The sequence below is a fragment of the Pristis pectinata genome, chromosome 9 (assembly GCF_009764475.1).
Source record: "Pristis pectinata isolate sPriPec2 chromosome 9, sPriPec2.1.pri, whole genome shotgun sequence".
Classification (NCBI taxonomy): domain Eukaryota; kingdom Metazoa; phylum Chordata; class Chondrichthyes; order Rhinopristiformes; family Pristidae; genus Pristis; species Pristis pectinata.
The window spans coordinates 36,762,410-36,780,499 of record NC_067413.1 but is presented as its reverse complement, the minus strand read 5'-3'; the positions used below and the strand labels follow the sequence as shown (position 1 = coordinate 36,780,499).

The 18,090-nt window shown below is 43.5% G+C and overlaps 1 protein-coding gene across 2 annotated transcripts in view; it reads right to left on the bottom strand.

Moving 5' to 3' along the window:
- Nucleotides 1-18,090, bottom strand: part of ctdp1 (CTD (carboxy-terminal domain, RNA polymerase II, polypeptide A) phosphatase, subunit 1) — a 269,441-nt gene that overhangs the window by 203,982 nt on the left and 47,369 nt on the right. For both annotated transcript variants that reach the window (XM_052023722.1, XM_052023723.1), the window contains exons 7-8: nucleotides 12,483-12,649; nucleotides 9,081-10,193 (exon numbers count right to left, since the gene is read on the bottom strand). In XM_052023722.1, coding sequence (XP_051879682.1) covers nucleotides 9,081-10,193; nucleotides 12,483-12,649 — 1,280 coding nt within the window. The remainder of the gene's footprint in view (nucleotides 1-9,080; nucleotides 10,194-12,482; nucleotides 12,650-18,090) is intronic.

Below are 18,090 nucleotides of genomic sequence, written 5' to 3'. Positions count from 1 at the left end.
CAACAGGATGCATTGGCCTGTGTAGGGAATATATTACAGGAAGATGTGTGCAGACAGTACTCTATTACAGCACTGCCAAGAAAAAGGAAATGGACAGAGAATAGATGACATAGATATCCGAAGATAGGTTGTCACACTGGCTTCAGCTGCACAGATTTGCTGCAGGTTATAAGTGCAATTTGCAGCTAAACTCATTAGCTCTCCTAATGGCTTAGATAATAGAGCCACAGCTGAGCCAGAGAGACAAAACGGTCTACAACTCAACTGCTGGTATCCACTAAATTACCTGCTGGATCCAGTAATACGTCCAAATTTAAATTCTTACAAAGCTTTTAGTTTGATAGGGATAAATCATTGTGGCCTTTTGATTCTGTGATGAGATTAACGTGCTGTTTTAAACTGCAAACAAATGCATTTGATGTGCTTTTTAGCCCTGACTGCACTCCAGAAAGCTAATAGTTATCATGTATGTTAATTCATACATCAAAAAGTTTGTGGGCTGAAATTGAAGTATTAAAAATATATCAAAGGATGTTTGGTCTCCCACAAACACAAATTCTGCCAGCTGTTTGGAACATAAACCTGATGGCCTAACAATTACAAATTGATAGAGAACAAAAGACTTACATTTATGCTGCATTTTGAGAAGTCAAACTAGGACAGGACTTTCACAGTGAACGGCAGGGTCCTGGGAAGTGTTGTAGAACAGAGGGACCTAGGAGTACAAGTACACAGTTCCCTGAAAGTGGAGACACAGGTAGGGTGGTGAAGAAGACACACTGGCCTTCATTAGTCAGGGCATTGAATATTGGAGTTGAGATGTAATGTTGCAGTTGTACAGGACATTGGTGATATCGCACTTGGAAGTACTGTGTACAGTTTTGATCACCCTGTTATTGAGGGGACACCATTAAGCTAGAAAAAGTGCAAAGAAGATTTATGAGAATGTTGCCAGGACGTGAAGGCCTGAATTATAGGCAGAGGTTGGGTAAACTGGGACTTTATTTCTTAGAGGGTAGGAGAATGGGGGGGGTGACCTTATCAAGGTGTATAAAATCATGAGGGACATAGATAGGGTGAATGCACTCAAGTCTTTTTCCCCAGGGTTAGGGAATCGAGAACTAGAGGGCATAGGTTTAAGGTGAGAGGGGGGAGATTTAATATGAACCTGAGGGGCAAGTTTTTAAACAGAGGGTGGTCTGTACATGGAAAGAGCTATTATAAGAAGTGGTTGAGGCAGGTACATTAACTGCATTTAAAAGACACGGACAGATACATGGATAGAAAAGGTTCAGAGGGATATGGGCCAAACACTGGCAAATGACACTAGCTTAGGTGAGCATCTTTGGTCAGCATCTTTGGTCAGCATGGAGTTGGGCCGAAGAGCCTGCTTCCATGACTCTATTTAAGGTACACATAGAAATAACGCTACAGCCAGGCAAAATAAAGATGATTAGTTATTGTCAACGAGCTTGGTAATCATCCTTTGTGAGTGACCAAGGTTTATTTTATGTACATGATTTATATGCAACTATACACCACTCATTGCACTTTTTCCAGAGAAATTAACCACTGTTATTGAGAGAAGTTGCTGTAGTTTCCATTTCCTCCACCAGTTTGCCAGTCTCTGCACACCTTTCCTTCCAGCAGGGCCCAGGATGTAGTCTTCCACTGGTAGACTAGCTCCCAGCACATCAGAGAGGTGCACGATCTCTCCCAATGCAAGAGACTGGATGCAGTGACAAGATCACTGAGAATAACAATACCCTGACCCCCAACTCAGCAGCTCCATACTTGCTGTTTAAATTGAATGTTTGCCAACATAAGAAGCAGAAGGTGGAGGAGGTCTTTTTGTTCTTTCCCCCTGATCATCCGTCATTCTGGAGTACAGGTTCAGTTTCCCAAATCTCTCACAGGTCAAAACCCCCATACCACATATCAATCTGTTACACCTTCACTGCAGTCCCTCCATCACAAGTACATCTTTCCCAAGGTGACCAGGTCTGTAACAATACTCCAAGTGTTGCCTCACCAGGTCTTTATCTAATTCCTGTCAGACATCTTTACTCTCATACTCAAATCCACTCCCAATAAAAGGGTAATATAGTATTCACCTTCCTAAGTGTTTTGTGTTCTTGTGGAATTAACTTTCAGTGATTCATGAACACGATACCCAAGTCCCTCAGAACACCAGTGTCTTTCAGTCCCTTGCCATTTAAAAAATACCCCGTTTTTCTATTTTGTTTTTCCCAAAATGGCCAGCTTCACATTTTTCTAAATTATATTTCTTCTGCCACATACTCACTCATTCAGTTAGCCTGTCAACATCCCTCTGAAGCCTTTCTGCATCCTCACAGCCTCACTGGCACCCAGCTTTGTATCCGCAGCAAACTTAAATATATTACGCTTGATGTCTTCATTAAAACTAACTGGGACTTTGTATTTTAATCAAATGAACCTACCCCTCTCTCGGTCCCAGCAACAACAGCGATCCTCCAATCTGCACTATTTTAGGTAACAGTTGTCATCTTTTTCATTAAATCAAATGATAGTATCATTAAAACAACAACAATCAGAAAAAGATCTGGTCTAGTCTACTGAAAGCAGCTTAGCTTTACCTGGGAGCAAACTCTAACTCACACATGGACAGCAATAGAGAGGGGCCAGAATTTACAAAGAGCATTAGAAGTTGAAGCTAGGAGTGATCACAACGATTCCCCTCAAGCCTGCTCCATCATTCAGTACAATCATGGCTAATCTTTTACCTCCACAGTGCTCAACATCTGGCCAATGGGATAGTTCCATCCAGCTCAACTGTGAGACTGGCTCTGCACCTGTGCTCACAGGTCCCTCCCTGCATTTAACCCCAGTGGCAACTCAGTCCAAAACTGGCTCCTGAATTTTGAGGTCTTATGAAAAATAGCACAACCACCACCAAGACCCCAGAAGTGCTTTGAGAGCTGGTTAAAATCATGCCAGCAGACTTGCTGGTTGTCAAAGCTATCACAACATTGAATGTCTATAAATCTTTTTGGCATTCACAAATGATTCAAACACACACAACAAAAAAAAAATCGAGTGGTCCTCGGAAGTGTTTTGGATTGTCAATCCATCTCACCCGCAACAAAGTTATTCACCGCTGTTTTACTTCAAATCCGTTCCACTCTTAATCCCCGTAACCCTCGATTCTCTACTCAGGGTTGTAAACCTCTATCAAAGCAAGACGTGAATTATAAAGATTTATAACCCCAAGTAAAGAAATTCCTTCACCCCGTCCTAAATCACTAACCCGTAAATATGAGACCTTACTTCCTGACTCCAGCTTGAAGAAATAACCTCCTGGCTGGCTTTCAGCTACGCAGAATCTTACTGAACCAATGAGATCACCTTTTTTTTTCCAACTTCAATAAATGTGGATATATTCTATTCAATCTCTCCTCACAGGACAGCCCCTCAAGCCTGCTCCTCATCTGGTACAACTACATGGCACTGTGGCCAGGGCAAGTTTACTCTTCAGTGTACACTCAGGATGAAATGAGGCCACAGTCCATCTGGTCCACACCGCTGCTTGTGGTCCACACCAAACTCAACTCTATCTCCCGCGTCGCCTTTGCCTTGCACTCTCTGGGCCATCAACTTCTCCTTAGGCAGTCCATTGGGATCGAGGATGACTGCCTTCCATTCAGGTCTGTAGATTACGAGGTGGCTGTTGAAGCCAATGTGGAAAGGCAGACTCTTCCACAGATGGGGCAGGAGATGGCTGATGGGGTAGATGGATGGATACACCAATCACCTTGAAACATGTGCCACCGTCTCCCTACTCCACCCTGCCCTCCCCTCCCTGACACAACCTGCCAGTCTTCAGTCCACCAATCACCTCGGACTCCTATATCACCACTCCCCTTCTCCTCTTTATACTGGCCATCTCCCAACTCTCAGTCCTGATGCAGGGTTTCGACCCGAAACGTCAACAATTTCTCCCCTCCTCCGCCCCCCCAACAACCCCCCCCGCAAACAGATGCTGTTTGACCCATTGAGTTCTTCCAGCAGATTGTTTGTTGCTCCAGATTCCAGCATCTGCAGTCTCATATCTCTCTCTAAACGAAGAGTTTGTGAGAATGGGGTGTTTCTTCCGCTGTGTACTCTGGGCTCAAGATTCTCGTTACCTTTCCGCTCATTACCTGCTCCTTCTCCACTTTGAGGACTCATGGGCGAGGGATTTCCGAGAGCCTGTGGGGATGTTGTATGCTGCCCCCCCCTCCAAGGAGGCTCCAAGCACATCCTTGAATTGTATTTTTCTGCTTGATAGTTCTCTTGCAATAACAGAGCTTGGAACACAATCAGTTTCGAGTCTGGTGTGAGGCAAGTGAACTACATGACACCAAACAACAAATTTCATGACATATGTCAGTGATAATAAACCTGATCCTGACCCACCCAATGGGGCCAATTGATTGTAACTAGGGCCCCAATGCCAGGGATGTCATCTCACCTACCATTCCAGTGAACTTGGAGGATTTGGAGTTGGTACCTTCCAGATAAATGAGGAAGGAATGCCCTGCAACTCTGCCATGAGTAGAAGTACTTCACTTTGTTACAAGGAAAAGTAATTAGCAAGATAAGAAAAGCAGAGAGAGAATCAAACTCTATGGTTTTGCACCAAGCAAATGACCACAAAAACTAGGGCTAAGAAGAATCGTAAGGAATGCCCTGATAGACATCAGAGAGATGATAAATCTACTCTGGCAGAGAGAGGCCCCAAAACCAGTGGAGGAATCTGAAAACAAGACAGATTATTGAAGGTTAAAAATGATGCAAGTAATGAAGACAGGAAAGGTAAGAATAGAAATTAAACACCCAAATTGTGGATGGGATTGGCACACTCCTATCATCAGGGTAGCAAGATCACAGGAAATGAGTGCAAAGCCAGTGTTGTGAATATGTCCCATCCAGGGAAACAATACAAAGTTTTAAGAGATAAATGGACAAATGTCAGTGGCACGGCTAGAAGAGCTGCTGCCTCACAACTCCAGGGTCCAATCGTGTCCTCTGGTGCTGTCTGTGTGGAGTTTGCGCATTCTCTCTGTGACTGCATGGGTTTCCCCTGAGTGCTCCAGTTTTTTCCCACATCCCAAAGTCATGCAGGTTTGAAGGTGAATTGGCTGCTTTACATTGCTCCTAGTGAGAAGGGGTGTAGGGGGCAGGGGTGGTGGAAAGAAGAGTTAGTGGGAAGGCAAGGGGGGGAGAATTAAAAAAAAGGGATTAGTGTACATGAGTACTTAATGGTTGGCATGGTCTTGTTGGGCTGAAGGGTCTCTTTCTGTGCTGTCAGACTCCAAGACTCTAAATGTTTGAGGAAGTAGGTAATTGAGTGGTTCCTAATTTTTGGGAACAATTGGGTAGGGTGAGCTGATACGTAGAAGAACGAGAGGTGATGTTAGTAAGATACAAGCTTGGCAAGGCAGATGCCAAGAGGACACTACACTTCTTACTGGGGGGGGGGGGGGGGGTGGGCGGGTAAGAAGAAAATCTAAAACCGAGGGGCAAATGTTTCAAAACATGAGGGGGGGGGGGGGGGGGGAGAAGAGAAAAAAATAAAGAGGCTCATTTAAAATGAAGATGAGAGATGAATTTCTTCCCTCAAAAAGTTATGAATCTTTGGAATTCACTACCAGAGAGAGAAGGGGAGGCAGAGTTGTTGCATGTAATCAAGATTGAATGAAAAATTTTTTGGACTGTAGGGTAGTCGAGAGTTATGGGAGTCAGCCAGGAGAGTGGAATTGTCAAGGTCAGATGGACTGAGTACCTCCACAGACTGCACAGCCCATTCCTACTCCTGCACTGAATGGACAAGCTAGATGGGATCCGGAGTAATATCCCCGTCTGTACTTCATTACACTCCAAGCAGCACCACAAGAGGCTGGAGCAACACAAAAGGTGCTGCTGTGAAGGGTCTCAACCCAAAACATCAACTGTCCATTTCCCTCCACAGATACCTCCTGACCTGCGAGTTATTCCAGCTTTTTGTGTTTCCCAAGATTCCAGCATCTGCAATCTGTGTCTCCAGGGTTTGTTTGTGACTTTTATGTGCTACTTATAATGATCTGCCCATCACTGGCTATGCCAGCATTTATTTCCCATCTCTCATGCTCTGGAGAAGGTGGTGGTGAACTGAATTCTTCAATTGCAGATGTCTTTAAGATGAAGGTGTACCCACAGTTCTGCAGGGTAGGGAGTTTGACCTCAAAGATGAACTGTTGCATATTTCCAAATCAGAACAGTACATAACTTGGAAGGGAAGCTGTTAGTGGTAATGTTTCCCTGCACCTGCTGCCATTGTCCATCTTGGTGGTAGATGTCATGGGTTTGGGAGGTGCAGTCAGAGTAGCCCGGCCTAGTAACTGCAATGCATTTTATTGGTGGTACTCATTGCAGCCAGTGTACCAGGGGTCAAGAGGCTACCAATCTAGCGTCCTGAATGATTTTAAGTTTTGAATGTCATTGGAGCTGCACTCAATCAGGCAGGTGGGGAGAATTCCATCACACTCCTGGCTTTTGGCATGGTGATGATGGAAAGACGCCAAGATGTCAGGAGACAAGTCACTCACCGCAGGATACCCAGCCTCTAGGAACCACAGTATTTATGTGGTTGATCCTCACGAGCCCTACAATGCTGATGGAGTAAAAACACCATCATGCTCTCCTCACACTGAGAATTTTATTTATTCACCAGATGTGGATATCACTGGCAAGGCCAGAATTTATTACCAAATACTAATTACTTTTTGTTTGTTATCAGAGGACAGGTTAGAACACCCACATTAGTTGAGTCACAGAGTAACACAGCATGGAAGCGGGCCCTTCGGCCCAACTTGTCCATTCCAACCATGGTGCCCACCAAGATAATCCCATTTGCCCACGTTTGGCCTGTATCCCTCTAAACCTCTCCTATCAATGTACTTATCTAAATCACACATGAACCCGATCAGGAAGGGACAGCAGACTTCCCTCACTGAAGGATGGAGATTAGATGGAATTCTGCCACTTCACTTCCACCATTACCAATCTCAAATTTACTTAACAATTTGAATTTAAATTCTCCAGTTTTCCTGGTGAGATCTTAACTCTGCATCAATGCCACAAAGCTCGAAACAGCATCCAACAACTCCACCGTATAACTATACACGTGCCTTACTCTAGGTAGAATCAACTAACACTGCACATAAAACACACCCAATCCCCTTCAGTATGTACTGGCCTGTTTTCTCCAAGTATCCTTATTCCTGTAGTCCAACTTATTTATTTTTAGACAATGAAGCATTAATGTACAATCAGCCCACTGTTTTGAGGCATGTGATTAAGATTAACAAGGTATCTGAATATTGACCCTTTCCCCACTTTTAAAGCACTTTATTTTTCTCTTTACAATTCAAAATGCTCAGTAGAACCCATTGTCCCAATGGGGAGGATGAAGGAATGATGCCAGGACATGGCGAGAGGGAGGGGAGGCAGGTTAGAAAGACCCCCTGTCAGTTCTCTGCTCTTACCTCCACTCACTCTGCACGTTCCTGGAGACATTTTGGAACTGCAGCATTCTCACGAGACTTGCCAACAATGGAGACCCAGGAGGCGATATCGAGACCTAGTGGCACTGTAATTTCAAATAGGAATGTCCAGTGGGCCAGCAGGTCTGTTTGTACATGGAGTATCTCAAAAGATATTTTAGTAATAAATAATTTCAAAAATAATGCATCTCCAGATCAAAGATGAGGGGTCTACTTTCACACAGAGCCTCAAGTGAATTTCCATGAGAAATTTCATGTAATGTCCCTACCCAAATTATTGACACTGCTTTCATCAACTCTCTGCTGTCCAAAGTTTAAACATCTCCAAAGGTTAAAATACATCCAACTTCACCTTGCCCACTCTGCTCCTTCTATGCTTCCTAAACCTCTTATGGAAACTCTCCTATAATTGTCCCTCGACCTGCTATCTCATGAAGCTTGTCTGCTCCCAATATCTCGAACACCGACAAAGACGTTTCAGTTTTCCTCCTTGTATTTCTCACTCTGCACTTCCTCCTTTCTAGTCTCCTTCCTCTACACTTGTTCCCTGGCAAACAAAACTTTCACACACACACACACACCCCCCTCCACAGAACTTTCAACCTTCCAACTGTTCACTCAGCTAATCTACTCTGCTGTTCTTAAAGAGAAGGTGGTTATAGCAGGTGTGGGCTTGGGTGCTGCTGTCAAAGAAAGTCTCTCTCACACACATTATCTTCACCTACACCTACCTTGCCAACCTCCAGAATCCATGAGCTTGAACTCTTTCAAGACTCTCCTGGCTGCTTCCAAACTTACACACTGGACTATTCATCCCAATACTCCCTGGCCTGGCTTCCAGTCCACCAACATGAAATTCCAACACTCAAATCCTTCCCCCACTTTGCCCTGCCTAGTTCTGGAACCACATCCAGAACTGCAACCCTCCAGTCACTCTGCACTCTGCCAATCCTTGCCTCTTGTATATCCTCTCCATTGACCTCAATTCCTTCCACTGGCTGGGCCCAGAGTTCCAGAATTCCCTCCTTTCCATCAAGGACACTTTTTAAGAACCCAACTTAGTGACCAAGGTTTTAGCCACCCATCCCGTTATCTTTCTCTTTGTTTTTGCTTCAACCTCTCTCTCACTGCTCTCCTATGAACTGCTTTGGAAGGCTTTCTCTTGCTAAAGGCATTACAGACAACACGTTTTTGTAAGTTTGCAAACACTAACCAGTGAAGTAAGTGACAGGAACAGATGGCACATCTTTAGACGCACAAACCCACAATAAAAATCTAAAGTGTTAGGACAGAAATGAAATTAATTTTCAAAAATTGCAGCCTATACGAATGTGGAGCCTTATCACATAACAAGGTGCAATATTATGAGCCAAAAACAGCAAACAGTCCATTACCAAACACTATTAACCACAAGAAGAAAGCAGCCCAACCCAACAAGTAGTGTTTAAAAGAACCAATCTTCATTTCTCCTCCAAAAAAAATGAAGCTCAACAAGGTAGACGACAGAGCACTTACCAGGACGAGCAGCAACTAAGTGAGTTGTCCTGTTGGGGTCTTTGGGATTCAAAGATAAGGTTTTGCTAACCTTGGCTCCAAGGGCTGTGGCATGGTACCACTCTCTTGTCTTTTCCATGGGGTAGTTTGTTGGGTAGAGTCCACTGAATATTATCCTTGTGCCTTCAAGAGCCTTGCTCTTCAGTTCTGGGACAATCTTCCTCAGATCGGGCACTTGCCTCTCCTTTTTGAGGTACTTCTCATACTGAGCATAATACTCAGTGTGGACATGGACCAGGATCATTTCCAAGTGAATCAAATGGTCATCCTCATCTTGGTCCTCCTCCTCCTCCTCCTCCTCCTCCTCTTCCACGTCCATGCTTTGATCCAGGGACTCGCCCATGGTCACGCCAGACTGTTCGCTGTTCTGAGACTCCGTCTCAGCCTCTTTCTTGTCGGTGCACCCATTCCCTACGTCGCCAAGCAAGTCCTGGTCAGCATCTGCCTCAGGCTCCTGGTCGGCATTCTTGTCCTGCGAATCGGACTCCAGTAAATCAAGCACCTTCTTCTCTGAGTGGTTAAGTTTTGCCTCTGTACACCCCTTTCGCTGCTTCCTCGTCTTTTTCTTCGACACGTTCTTCTCGCTGTCCAAGCTCAGGGTGGGCGAGGGAGAGGTGGAGCCTCTTTTCCCCTCCTCCGGTTCACTATCGCTGTCACTCGACAGGTCAAAGTCAAGCTCACTGCTAGCCGCCTTTAAATGACTTTCGCCTTCCTTGGCAGACTGCCCCAAGCTGCTCTCTGCTGGCGTAACTCCACACTCTGACAACTGTTCAGACTCTTTTGCTTTATCAGAAGCATCAGCACTAGCAGTTTTTGTGTGGGATAGACTAGCGTCACATAAAGGTATCCTTTCGTGTTCTTTATCATGTAAGGTGTTTGCACTAGGACCACATTTTAAAGATTCATCCTTTAGGACACTATTGCTACCATTTTGCTTCTTGGAACACTCCCCAAGGCCATTACTTTCCTCTGTTCTCTCCATTCCCTCACTACATCTGTTGCTCGTACTGAGAGCGTCTGTTGAAATGGGCACTGGCTGCTCCAATCCTTCTGTGGCCTTCGAAGAATGATTTACTGTGGAACAGAGCAGGAAAAAAAACCATACTAAAATTAGAAACGCTAGTAAGATTACTAAAAATCGCTATCTAGAATAAAGTAAAAACACACTTTCAATCAATCAATCCAACCATTCTAAATGGGGAGACAAAAGATTGCAGATGCTGAAATCTGGAGCAAATTGTAATTTTTGTAAATGACTTAGATGCGAAAGTGGAAGGGTGGGTTAGTAAGTTTGCAGATGACAAAGGTTGATGGTGTTGTGGATAGCATAGAAGGTTGCCGAGGGTTACAACAGGACATTGATAGGATGCAAAGCTGGGCTGAGAAGTGGCAGATGGAGTTCAACCTGGAAAGGTGTGAAGTGATTCACTCTAGAAGGTCGAATTTGAAGGCAGAATAAAGAGTTAATGGCAGGATTTTAAGCATTGTGAAGGAACAGAGGGAGCTTGGGGTCCAAAGTCCACAGATCCCTCAAAATTGCTGCACAAATTGATAGGCTTATTAAGAAGGCATGTTGGCCTTCATTAGTCGGGGGATTGAGTTCAAGAGTCATGAGGTAAATTTGCAGCTCTATAAAACCCTGGTTAGGCCACACTTAGAATACTGTGTTCAGTTCTGGTTGCCTCACTATAGGAAGGATGTGGAAGCTTTAGCATGGGTGCAGAGGAAATTTACCAGAACGCTACCTGGATTGGAAAGCACATCTTATGAGGATAGGTTGAGCAAGCCAGGGCTTTTCTCTTTGGAGTGGAGGAGGATGAGGGGTGACCTGATAGAGGTGTACATGATAAGAGGCATAGATCGAGTGGACAGTCAGAGACTTTTTCCCCAGGGCAGAAATGACCAACACAAGGGGCATAATTTTAAGGTGATTGGAGGAAAGTACAGGGGGGATGTCAGAGGTAAGTTTTATACACAGAGAGTGGTGTGTGCATGGAACGTGCCACCAGGGGTGTTGGTAGAGGCAGATGCATTAGGAACACTTAAAGAGACTCTTAGACAGCCCTTTATTTTCCTATCATCCATGTGGCTATGTGGGAGGGAAGGGTTAGATTGATCTTGGGTTAAAAGGTTGGCGCAACATCATGGGCAGAATGGCCTGTATTGTGCTGTAATGTCCTATGTTCTAAAAAAACAAACTGCTGGAGGAACTCTGGTCGAGCAGCATCTATGTAGACAAAGAACTGGTCTACTTTTCAGGTCAAGACCCTTGTTCTACTGGGTTCTAGATATAGAAGGCAGCCATAACTTGTTCAACAGTAACATCTGTTTAGCAAATTACCGTACCTTGAGGTCCCATTTTACAATTGGCTTGTGTAGTATTCCAAACACTAACTTTGTGCTCATTCTCTAGGAACTTTCAGCCTCAGTCTCATAATAGTCATAGAGTCATAAGGCACGGAAACGGGCCCTTCTGCTCAACTGGTCCAAGCCAGCCAAGATTCCCATCTAAGTTGGTCCCATTTGCCCAAGTTTAGCCCATATCCTTCTAAACCTTTCCTATCCATGTACCTGTCAAAGTACCTTTCAAATGTTGTTAGGATACCTGCCTCAACCTCTTCCTCTGGCAGCTCATTCCATATACTGACCATCCTCTGGATCAGAAAGTTGCCCCTCAGGTTCCTATTAAATTTCTCCCCCTCTAACCTTAAACATCAATTGGTTTATTATTGTCACATGTACTGAGGTACAGTGAAAAACTTGCCATCCATACAGATCATTTCATCACATCAGTGCATAACCTATGCCCTTTAGTTCTTGATTCCCCAACCATGGGCAAAAGACTGTGCATTCACCCTATGCCTCTCATGATAACATACTCCTCTATAAAATCACTCCTCAGTCTCCTGCGCTTCAATGAAAACAGTCTCAACCTGCTGAACCTCTCCACTATTAAGCAGAAAAGCTCTCAGCAAAAGCTGGATGCAAAGACCATTTTTGATTCAGAGTATGGGCATTGCAAGCAAGGCCATCACCTTTTTACCTATTCCCAAAGTGCCCCTGGATCCAGTGGCTTGCTATGATCATTCTAAAGGGCTCATAAGATTCAAACAATTGCTGAGGGTTTAGTGTCACACACAACCATGGCAGTAAGGATGGTGGATTTCATAATGCATATTGAAAAGGGTTTTTTTTAACAACAACCTAGATTGGATAGGAGCTTTTAACTTCCAGAATTTATTAACAGATTTTGTATTCCATAGTGAAATTTAAACTCCAGTAGCTTAACTATATTGCTTCTGTATCCAAGAGGGCTATTTAAAAAACTCTTGCAGCATGCTACATACACTGATTAAGACTCACCCCTCTTCTTCACTGGTACATCTTTTGATCCTGGTGGAGCATTGATATCTCCAGTTCCTTGAAAATAGGTGTATTTTTTAACCACTATTAAGTTTGGTGCAAACTTCCAGACATCTTCCCGATCATCAATGATGCAAACCATCGAGTCACCACATGGAAAAAGATTTCTAAATTGATGAATAAAATATAAAATCAAAGACTAGAAATGCTGGCAATCTGAAATATAAACAAAAACAGAAAATTCTGGGAATTTTCAGCTGGTCAAGTAGCATCTGTGGAGACTGAAACAGACTTAATGTTTCAGATCAATGACCTTTCATCAGAGTGGTTCTGATGAAAAGTCATCAACCTGAAAGTTAACTGTTTCTCCCTCCACAGACGTTGCCAGACCATCTGAATGTTTCCAGTCAAAGTACAAATGCTACAAAAAAAAAGTTTCAATCCTCCACTTATTCCTTAATCCACTTTTACCAAACATTAATTAAATTGGATGGCTGAGAACTGAGAGTTTGAGGAACATTGCTCATCATTGCCTCCATGGCATTTCATGTAATATATGGCAGCTCCAGCACTTGCAATGAGTGAGTTTGCTCACTGTTCAAAAACAAAGATGACTGGTGGAAAAACCATAGGAAAAGTCTGCAGATCCCATTCTCAGTTCAACAATCATTTCTGTCGGTTAGCTCAGCTCATCTATACCAGTGCACAGAAGTAAATGCTGCTGCTGTTGTTATTATTTACACATTTCATCTACATTACCTTGCATCACTTGCAACAAAAACTATTTTTGGCTATGCCTAGAATATATCGCTGGCGATTGCTCAGTTGACAGTACTCTAGCCACTGCATCAGAGGTTTGTGGTTTTAGACCCCAACTCCAGCAACTCAAATGTGCAGTTCAGAATGAGAGCTTCACTCTGGAGGTACAATATTTCAGATGAGGCATCAAACCAAGGCAGCCATCTGCTTTTGCAGGTGCACACAAATATCTTGCAAAGGGTGGCACGGTAGCATAGTGGTTAGTGTGACACTATTACAGCGCCAGCTCTCGGGGTTCAATTCCCATCGCTACCTGTAAGGAGTTTCTACGTTCTCCCCTCGTCTGCGTGGGTTTCCTCCAGGTGCTCCAGTTTCCTCCCACTTTCCAAAGACGTACGGGTAGGTTGACATGAGTTTAAATGCGCGCAGTGGACTTGCTGGGCCGGAAGGGCCTGTTACCATGCCATATAAATAAAGTTTTTTTTAAAAAAGTTTTAAAAAAACTAGTTCAAAGAGGAGGGAAATTATCCTGACCAATATTAACCAAAAAAAAACCAAATTAACTGGTATTCATCACATTGATGTCTGTGCAAACTTGCTTTGTGCCAACAAGCTGCTATGTTTCTTACACTGTAAGAGCAACTAACCCTCAAAAGTAACTCAAGCAATTTGACATGTTTGGAAATGAGTATGACAGCTGTTACCATCGATTCATACAGATTCATAGTGTCACAGAGCACAGAAAATGGGTCTTTTGGCCCACCAAATCCATGCTGACTATTGCACCCATCCATACTGACCCCATTTACCTGCATTAGTCCATAACCTTACATACCCTGGCAATTCACGTACTCGTCAAGACGGTTCTTAAATGTTGTGAGAGTATCTGCCTCCATCACCTCCTTGGGCAGTAACTTCCAGACTCCAAACACCCTCTGGATGAAGAAATTTCCCTCCAAGATCCCCTCTAAACCTACCACCTCTCACCATAAACCTGTGCCCTCTAGTCTTAGACACCTCTACCATTGGGGAAAATTCTTATTATCTACTCTACCCATTATTCTTATAAATTTTATACACTTCTGACAGATCATCCTCAGTCTCCTCCACTCTCGGGAAAACAAACCCAGCATATCAAATCTTTCCTTTTAACTGAAAAAGGTCCAATCCAAGCAACAGCCTGGTGAATCTCCTCTGCACCCTCTCCAGCCCAAATCATTCCCATAGTGTGGCAACCACAAATTCATATTTTACCCCCTTCAAAACAGTTTGCACCTTTATTATTTCTATCAAAAATATGTAATTGTAGAAATAATTATAAACGTTAAACAAAACAATTTAATTGTCAGTATTAACTGAAATACTGACACAGTAGATGTTTGCAATTTGTTGTGTTACTGTCAATGGTTGAGGTAAATCCAGTTTAAAACAACTTCCAGCCAACTATATCCAGAGGCGATCACCTCCACGGAATTGTCCATTTCGCCGCATCTTTATTAATTTTTTTTTAAAAAATCAACTCACTGATTCACATGTGCCGAGCTCAGCATCGGCCTTCCACTGATCATCCACTTCTCTTCCCACTGCCACAAGTACTGAGATTGCTCTTCCCCAACACTCTGAACACCACAGGGTACACAATACCCCTAGAAAGCTGCCAAACTTGATACAATAATGGGTTTAGATCAAGAGAAGAGAGGGACGTGCAGGCCACTTTGCCTTTCAGGCCCATCCTGCCACCCAATGGGATTGTGGCCGATTGGCTACTCAAGCTCTATCCAACTGCCCAAATATTTAGATATCCTGGTGTTGCAAGAACCTACTGATTTCAGATTTAAGTTTGTTAACAGCTGGCAGCTTTGGCTTTTTGCAGCTGTGCCCTACATTTCCACACTCTGACTCATGAAACATATAAATACTAGCAACAACTAGTTGGGCTGAATGTTTTCCAAGTGAATAGTTCTGTCCAAGATCATTGGTGTAATTTTGGTGGAATGTTTCTTCCAATAAGGAGACAGCCAAGAGTTGCAGTGGTGCTTTTATTCACACTTACCACAAGACATCATCTGACACAGGCTTATATTATAAATAAGAGTAGGCTATTTGACCCTTCATACTTGCTTGACCATTCAATAAAATCATGATCCTTAAACTCAACCATTTTCCAACAATAACTGCATTTCCCTCGATTTACATTAATTATTCTAATATAATTTGTCTTGAATATAATCAAATGAACCTCCACAGTCCTCTTGGGTAGAGAATTCCAAAGGCTCACTTCTTTCTGGGTGAAGAAATGTTTGCATCTAAGTGCCGGATGACCAACACCTCATTCCGAGACTTCAACCCCTGGTTCTGGGCACTTCAGCCAGAGGAATACATCACTCCACATCTATCCTTTCAAGCCCCTTTAGAATGGGGACATCTCTCATTCTTCTAAACTCAAGGAAGTATAGGCTCAGTCACTTAATCACTTCTCATGTGACAAACAGGCCATCACACCAATCAATCTGGTGAAGTTTTGCTGCACTCCCTCTATCATACATGTATGCTTCCTTACACTGTACACTATATTCAAAGTGCGGTCTCGCCAGGGCTCTACGTATCTGTAGTAAGATGTTACTTTTGTATTCAAATCCTCCTGTAATAAAGGCCAACACGTCATTTGTCTTTTTAAAGATGTAATAGCACTAGAGAGAGTGCAGAGGAGATTCACCAGGATTTCAAGTCAAGTTGAGTTGAGTTTATTGTCATGTGCACAAGTACGGCAAGATACAGGTGCAATAAAAAAAACTAGCTTGCAGCAGCATCACAGGCATGTAGGTACAGACAACACAGAATACAAATCATACATAAATCATACAAGAAAGTGGAGAGCGCGAGAGAGAGAGAGCACGCGCGAGAGAGAGCACGAGAAACTGAGCAACAAGAACTTAGTGCAACACCAAGCCACAATCAGAGAGGAGTCCATGGTAATGTAAGAGGTGGTCCATAGTGTTCTTTTGTTGAGGTTGGTTCAGGGTTGTGCAGGTTGGTTCAAGAACTTGAGGGTTGTAGTATTTTGCCTTGGATGGAGTGTTTCATTGATGAGGAGAGACTAGGGAGGCTTGGTCAATTTTCCCTGGAACGGAGGAGGTTAAGAGGGGACACGACTGAGTTTAATGAAGTTATGAGGGATAGATAAGTCGACTGCAGGAAACTATTCCCTTTTTCAGAGGTGAATAAAACTAGAGGATATGGATTTAGGTTAAGGGGTAAAAGATTTAGAGGAGATCCGAGGGGGACCCTTTTCACCCAGAGAGTGGTGAGTATCTGGAATGCACTGCCTGAGAGAGTGGTGGAAGCAGGAGTCACTGACATAATTTAAGAAAAGTGTAAGAAGAGCACTTGAATTGCCTGGACAGAAGGCTATGGGCCAAGTGCTGGAAGATGGGATTAATAGAGGCGGATGGGGTGGTCTTGGTGGGCCGAATGACCGGTTTCCATGCTGTATGGCTCTATGACTCCAATTGCTTGCTGCAAATATACACCAACTTTTAATGATTCGCGTACAAGGACATCCAGTTCTCTCTGAACAAAAACACCTTTCAATCTTTTCTCTCTTAAAAAGAATGCTCCGCTTTCTATTTTCTCTGAACAATTTCCTTCTACACTATTACAGTTCCAAAGAAAATGAAGCCATCACTCATAAATGGATGATTGTCAAGGGGCTGGCTGTCAATTAAGTTGCTTTAGGCACCCATGAAAGCAGCTGCACACATCATGCTGGACGACGTATCACTCAACAACCTTGCCCTACAGTGACCAGCTGAATAGGAAAAAACACTGAAGTACCTCTGCAGTCTACCACTTATTACTGTAGTCCTGGTGCTGCTTGAGGTTTGATATTGAAGTTTGAAATACACCTGCAAATTTTCAGAGAGTCAGAGTTGTACAACATAGGAACAAGCCCTTCAGCCCACCACTTCCGCACCAAACCTTTTGCCCACCTACACTGATCTCATTTGCCCAGATCAGGACTGTATCCTTCCATGCATTGCCCATTTAAGTGTTCATCTTTCTACAGCTTAAACATAGTAATTGTATCCGATTCCACACCCCCACTAGAATGGAATCTATGGAGTAGGAAGATCACACTTTACAGATATCAATCACTCTCTGAATATATATAAAAAACTTTTCTCCAAGATCTCCTTTCTGCAATACTTCAACTCATTTATTTTGAAAATGACCTAAGAACTTCCTGAAGTGAATGTTGCGGCACTATGTTATGTTCCCGTTGGGAACCTCCAGGAGGAAGGGAGCAGTTGATAACATGCATCTTGCTACTGCCCTACTGGGAATGGGAAGATGAGACGAAGCCAGCCAGGTAGCACAAGCTCCTGCGCTGAAGTTGTGCGAGGCAGAGCCCCTCCCCACTGCCGCTATAAGACAGCCTGCTAGTGCCACGTCCGAGAACCGATGTCCTTGTGTTGGTGGGATCCAAGACCACAGGGTGCAGGGGATTGTGTTTCATTTTGAACAGCCATTTAAAAATAAAAGATGGAAAATAATACTGGGAAGTGAGAGATGAAAGTGGCTGTGCTCAATTAAGTTTGCCAATAACAACAACAGCAGGGAGGCAGTGATCAGGTTATATTGAGGGGTGGGAATGGTGACCATGGAGAGATCAGGGTAATGGAATCTGTGATGAAAGAAGATTACACTTTCCAGGGCATCAGCCAATCCCAAAACAATTTACAGCCAATGAGATGAAGACATACTAGATTCTGACCTAGAAACATGACAAAAGTCATTAACCTATTCACAAGGCCTATCAGCAATACTGCAGCCGCACTTGCTGACTCCT